Here is a 6,284-nt window from a genome sequence, read left to right on the forward strand (position 1 = left end):
ATTCCGTTTCGTTAACAAAAAAAGGTGAAATTTTTTTTTGCGTGCCTAGCGGCCCTGACCCCCGCAAATTGTTCATAGGACCTCCAGAAGTGAAAAAAACGCGTGAACATGAAATTTGAAAATAGTTAATTTTTTTTCGGGCACTTTTGTGTTTTAGACGCCGAAAAGTCATCTTTTCACGCAAATACGACTTATTGCTCGATTTACAAGTCGTTGAAAAAGTATCAAAACTCATCTGAAAAATTTAACTGACTGATGTATTCGATAGGAAATTTCTTCAGCTTTCCGATGGTACTATTCGATTTTCTGAAGTATCCAATTTTCACCGCGAAAATCGCCATCAAACTTAGAGGGCTAAATATGTCGAAAAATTCAGTACGGAAAAAGTGAAATTTTTGAATAATTGTTGATTTTTCCTTGTGAAAATGAAATTTTTCGGAAAATCTAACTGCCCCATGAGAAAGCTGAGGAAATTTCCTATCGAAAGCATCTTCATTTATTTTTTGAGCCGAATTACAATCCTATACAAACGTATTTTGACTCCCCTGTTCTCCGTTTTCAGTTTTCAGAGCGGTCTTGAGGTTTTTAGCGTTGCACGGCTCACTACAATCGAAATTCGCTCGTAATTAGACTCAAAAAATAAATAAAGATATGCTTTCGATAGGAACTTTCCTCAGCTTTCTCATGGCGCAGTGCGATTTTCCGAAAAATTTCATTTTCACAAGGAAAAATCAACAATTTTGAATTTTTTCAGATTTTTTAATAGCTTCAGGCCTCAGAAAAAATTTCGATGGAAAATGGACGTCTATAGGGGAGGAGGGGGGTAGGAGGGGGGAGGGGGTCCAAAATTTTGGTTTTGGCACTTTTTTATCATGTACTATAACATACCAAAATTTCAGGAAAATCCGTGAACCTCGCCCGCAGGTTTATTTGAAAAATTCTGAATCTGACCCATATATATAGTTTTTTTTTCTTATCACACGTATCAATCATTTTTCACGATAGACTTTGCATACAACCATTAGGTAAAATTCGCCCGATAAGCGCATCGCGATTCACGCGTCGCGATAATGTCGCTACGCGCCTATAAATGCACGCCGTTGCACTTTAACAGAAAGCTGCCGATGAAAAAATTGGATAACGATTGCAGAGAGAGAGAGAGAGGGATCGATTCATGGCCCGACAGGCATGCATTTCTAAAATAATAATAATAATAACAATAATAATGATAATAGCGAGGGAGAAAGAGAAAAGGAACGTTCGCGTTCGGAAGACGGACTCTGCGAGCGGACCCTCTTTCGTGCAAAGTAGCATTAATTATTTAGATCGATCGCCGCCCGCGATCATGAAATCGGTGGTACTGCGCGCCTTGGTCGCGAGCCTCGTCGCGCTCAACCTCGAGCCGTCGTGGTTCTTCGGCATCGTTTCCAAGGACAATTACGAGAAGAAAGCAGCGTCAAGCGCAGCTCTACTACTGGTCGAGGCCGCGGGCGGACTGATCTGGAGCAACGCCAGCCAGGAATTTCGGCCGATCTTCGATCTGGCGACGTTCCGCGAGGCTCGCGAGCGCCGCTGGAGGTGGCATCGCCGACTGGAGTTTCACAATTTTCACGGGGCCGAGCTCAAGCTCGTTTATTTCGAAGTGCGTATATCGACCGATTTAATCGAAAAAGATATAGCTCTTATAAAATTGCACGGATTGCGTTTGATTCCACGTTGCGCAGGAGGGCAATCTGGTGAAGTACATAGACAACGACACGAGGGTCACGGGCGTCTGCGGCGAGCTCTGGAACAACCTCGCCGACTATCTAAACTTCACGTAACGACGAAAAATTAATTACAATCGATCCACTCTATTCCTTTCGTATGTATCCACACAGCCTCGTGCCCGTCAAGATGGAGCAGCGCAACTTCGGCGGCCAGCGCGACAACGGCAGCTACGACGGCATCCTCGGCCGGCTGCAGGCCAACGACTCGCAGATCGTGCCGCGCTCGGGCATGTTTCGCGGCCGCCTCGACCTGCTCGAGTACACGGTGCCCCTCTGGTCGATCAGGTATCGCCTCTACATCAGGCCCGAGTGGCGCCACGACGAGGCCTGGATGATCCATCTCTTCTCGCCCGGCCTCTGGTCGGCCTTCTTCCTGCTGCTGCTTGGGCTGGGCTGCGCCGAGTACCTGTCCGAGCTCTGCTCGCGACACGACGCCGGCGAGACCGATCGTGATCGCTTCGCCAGCCTGCAGGATCACGTGTTCTACACGGTGGCGGTGGCCACGAGCCAGGGCGGCGTGCCCGCGGGGCTGCACGACAAGTCGCGCCTCGTCTACTTGAGCACGAGCCTCTTCGCCTGGGTCGTGCTCATAGCGTTCAGCTCGCACGCCATCCTGCTGCTGACGAGCCGGCGCTTCGTGCCGCCGTTCGCGGATCTGCGCGGCCTGCTGCGTGGCAGCCAGTACGCCGTGCTCGCCTTCAACGGCTCGATGGTGCACCAGGTATATATATATATATTTCGTATTATTTCATTCCAAGAAAATATTTCACGAGCTCGTAACGAACGTTTCCGTAAAAGCTTATGAAGGAACTTTGAAATTTCTGATTTTATTTATAAGAATTTTGATCTTGAGTACTAGCAGAAATGGCTAAATAAAGTACATTCTCTTGTAAGTAATTTTTTTATCGTCGATCGTCAAGTGTTACATTTCAACACTGAGAAAAAAAAATTCATTGATTAAATGAAAATTTAATTAAATACAATCTATGAAATAATTTCATTGAAACGATCTTTTTTTCTTTAGTTTCATGAAATTTTGGTAAAAACAACTAAATATTTTGTTGGATGAAATAAAAAATGATTATTTCAATGAAATTATTTCATAGATTGTATTTAATTAAAATTTCATTGAATCGATGAATTTTTTTTCTCAGTGAACTTTGAGAATGATGAATTGTTTGTTGATCAAATTGGTATTTCATCGAGTCAATGAAAAGTACCGCAAGTGAATTTCAGACAAATATAACTACAACAACAAATTTGAAAGATACAAAGTTTTCCATAGCGTTAAGTATATGCCCCTATATTCGATCAGTAATTAATATTAACAACTTAATAGGACGTAAGAAATTTGTTTTTAATAATTGGCTGAATGAATCGAACATCTTCAACAGATATATATTATTGATCAAAATCAGATATCAAGTTTCAATCGCTATATAAAAAATTGATTTAAATTTGATCGAAATTAAAGGCGTATACCTCACTTGTTATCACTGATAAAAAATTTGTGCAACGGCTGGTAAAATATTTTTATTGTGGTATGTCTCTCGTCTCGTTTTACTGTAACCAATCAGGAGTTTCGCGGCCTCGTGCAGCGCTACGCCCGATCGGCCCGCGACTTCTCGCGGGTGAGCTACGCCCCGGCGGCCCAGGACATGTACGCCAAGGCTTGCGCCGCCGCGGCTTCCTCCTCCTCCAAGAGGAAGAAAAGATACGCCGTCTTCGAGGCGGACGATCGGCACAAGGCGCTGGGCCGCGACTTCTGCAGGCTCGTGCCCACCGGGGCGCACTACTTCGAGTCGTTCGTCGCCTCGGCGGTGAAGCGCGGCTTCAAGTACAAGCGCTGCTTCGACCTCGGCATCGTGAGGATGCTCGAGACGGGCCTGCTCGACGGCCTGAGGGAGCGATGGCTCGACAACGTCTGGAGCGGCGGCGACGACGAGCAGCCGCCCTTTCAGTCGATCGACATGCAGCAGGTCTACGTGACTTTCGGGGTACTCGCCGCGGGAGCGAGTCTGTCGATTCTGGTGCTGCTCGCGGAGATTCTCTGTCACTTTCTGCTCGCCGGTCGTAAGTCGACGATCGCTCGCAGGATCGAGTCGTGGTTTATTAAACGTAATCGACGAATGAAATAATAATGGTATATATATCACGAGCGAATGAGAATAATTATCCGTGCTACGCAATTTGTGGATAAACGTAATATTTTGTGTATTCGACATAGACTCATAGCAAATGTAATTAATAAAAAGACGTTAAGCACAAAATAAATGCCGTTAATTTAATAAAACTAATATCCGCGTGCTCGTTAAAAATCGAAACCATCACGCTTTGTACACGTGTAACATAGATTATACTATGAGTATAATATACTTATTGTGGCATTTACGCTCTGGTCAATAATATATATAGCAAACGAAACATTACCCACGCGATGTTACACCGAAACGTCATATTATCGCGATTTCGGGTAATTTCGTTCTTGCGTGTCTCTCGAATTTAGATCCTGTGCGGATATCGATGCACTCCGCATCGCTATGTTAGTTTAAAAGCATTTCTCTCTCTCTCTTTCTCTGCGACGTCGTCGACACGAGAGCGTATAGTTATTCCAGAGAACGACGTACGATGAATCGGTGCTCGACTTTCGGGATTATACTTTTTCTCGTCTTCGCGACGTTGCCTTGGTCGTCGTCGTCGTCGTCGTCGCGCGTCTATTATCTCGGCAAGGATCGGCGCGACTTAGTACCGATCGCCGACGCCGACTCGTTTCGAGATCTCAAACCACCGAGCGAGGATCGTCGCGAGGAAGGCAACGGCAGCAGCAGCCGCTGGAACGTCCGGCCGAATCTCAACGGCACCAAGATTCACGCCGTTTATTTCCAAGTTAGAGTTTACGACGAAAAACAAGTAAATAAATAATCTCTCTGTAGATCTCACGTAACGATCTTTCGACACGCAGGATCCGGATTACTTCGAGTTTCAGCGGGGCAAACGAAGCGCCACGGGGATCTGCGGCGACGTCTGGTCCGTGCTCGCCGACCTCCTCAACTTCACCCTGGTGGTGACGAGATCGAGGACTCGCAGCCTCGGCACCGTCGTCCAGCCGGCCAATCGATCGTCGTCGTCGTCGTCGAGCAACAACGACAAAAATTTCACGGATCTGCTGGGCTTGGTGCAGCAGGGCCGCTACGAGGCCATACCGAAGATGGAGGCGTTCGCCGAGCGCCTCGCCGCCGTAGACTTCACCCGCTCCATCTGGAAGGATCGCTATCGGCTGTTCGTCCGGCCCTACTACCGATTCAAGAGCCTCTGGATGCTCGATCTGTTCTCGTGGCAGGTCTGGGCGGCGGCTGGCCTCTTCTACCTGCTGCTCGTCGCGGTCAACGTAGCTGCGTCGAGGTGGTCGTCCAGCGACGACGTAGCGCCGCGGGTCGTGCTGGCTTGCTCCAGCTCGGCCGACTATCTGTTCTACGGCTTCGGCGCTCTCTGCAATCAGGGCGAGCCCCTGTACTTGGCCCTCTGGGAGTCGTCCTCTCGCCTCCTGGCCCTGAGCACGGGCCTGTTCTCGTGGCTGCTGCTCGTCTCGTACGGCTCGCAGCTCGTCATCTTCATGCAGCGTACCTACTCGCCGGCGCCGTTCTCGAGCCTGGACCAGCTGCTCGACGAGACGGACTACGCGATACTCGCCGAGCGACACTCGATCGTCGAGATCGGCTTCAGGAAGAATTACAGGCCGGTCTACGCGCGCATCCAGCTGGCCGAGCGCATCGCTTTCCTCGACACGCATCAGGACATGTGGAGTCTGGCCTGCAGCCAAGCAGGGGGGCTCCCAGCAGCAGCAGCAGCAGACTCGACAACGACGACGACGACGAGTTCGTCCGAGAGGCCGTACGCCGTGCTGCAGAGCGAGTACGCGAGGATGGCCGAGCTGGCGCCGTGCGAGCTCGTCCCGGTGCCCGGCGAGTCCTACTTCAAGACCTGGATCGTCGCTGGCTTGGCCAAGGGCTGCAGACACAAGCGAGCCATCGATTCCGGGTGAGCCTCGTTTTATGTATATATAATATACATATAATGACATTATTTTCGAGAACATGATACGCGAAAACATGCCAAGAGTTTTGGCTGAAATATCTATACTTTTCAAATAACATATAAAGTGTATGTTCTATACGTCAATGAGCTCATTTTAAATAGCCGTCAATTGTCAATTTAGTTGATTCCATAAATTGAGACTAGTTTTCAACGACTTTAAGCCTTCGTCGCTAGATGGCGAATTAGCATTAAACGTAAATCCGCAAGTGACAACGTTAAAGTAATTGTATAAAGTCAAAGCACAATTTCAGAAAACGACATCTTCACGATTTCATGTTTTCATGTTTTTTTTTTAGAAAATTGTTTATAACTTTTTATTTAATAATTTTATTTAAATTCTGATCCCGGATTCGAAAAGTACATTAAATTGTAAGCGAGAAATGATATCTGAAAAGTTTTTCAAACAATTTCTTGTCAGTG

General features: G+C 47.4%; 1 protein-coding gene across 1 annotated transcript; it reads left to right on the forward strand.

Moving 5' to 3' along the window:
* Positions 1-1,345: 1,345 nt before the first annotated feature.
* On the forward strand, positions 1,346-5,811 carry LOC106655802. Its single transcript, XM_014376359.1, has 7 exons — positions 1,346-1,642; positions 1,725-1,819; positions 1,881-2,490; positions 3,347-3,842; positions 4,546-4,679; positions 4,732-5,589; positions 5,677-5,811. Exons 1-7 carry the CDS (start codon positions 1,346-1,348, stop codon positions 5,809-5,811), a joined length of 2,625 nt encoding a protein of 874 aa, XP_014231845.1.
* Positions 5,812-6,284: the final 473 nt, after the last annotated feature.

The sequence above is a fragment of the Trichogramma pretiosum genome, unplaced genomic scaffold, assembly GCF_000599845.2.
Source record: "Trichogramma pretiosum strain Unisexual culture from Peru unplaced genomic scaffold, Tpre_2.0 scaffold49, whole genome shotgun sequence".
Classification (NCBI taxonomy): domain Eukaryota; kingdom Metazoa; phylum Arthropoda; class Insecta; order Hymenoptera; family Trichogrammatidae; genus Trichogramma; species Trichogramma pretiosum.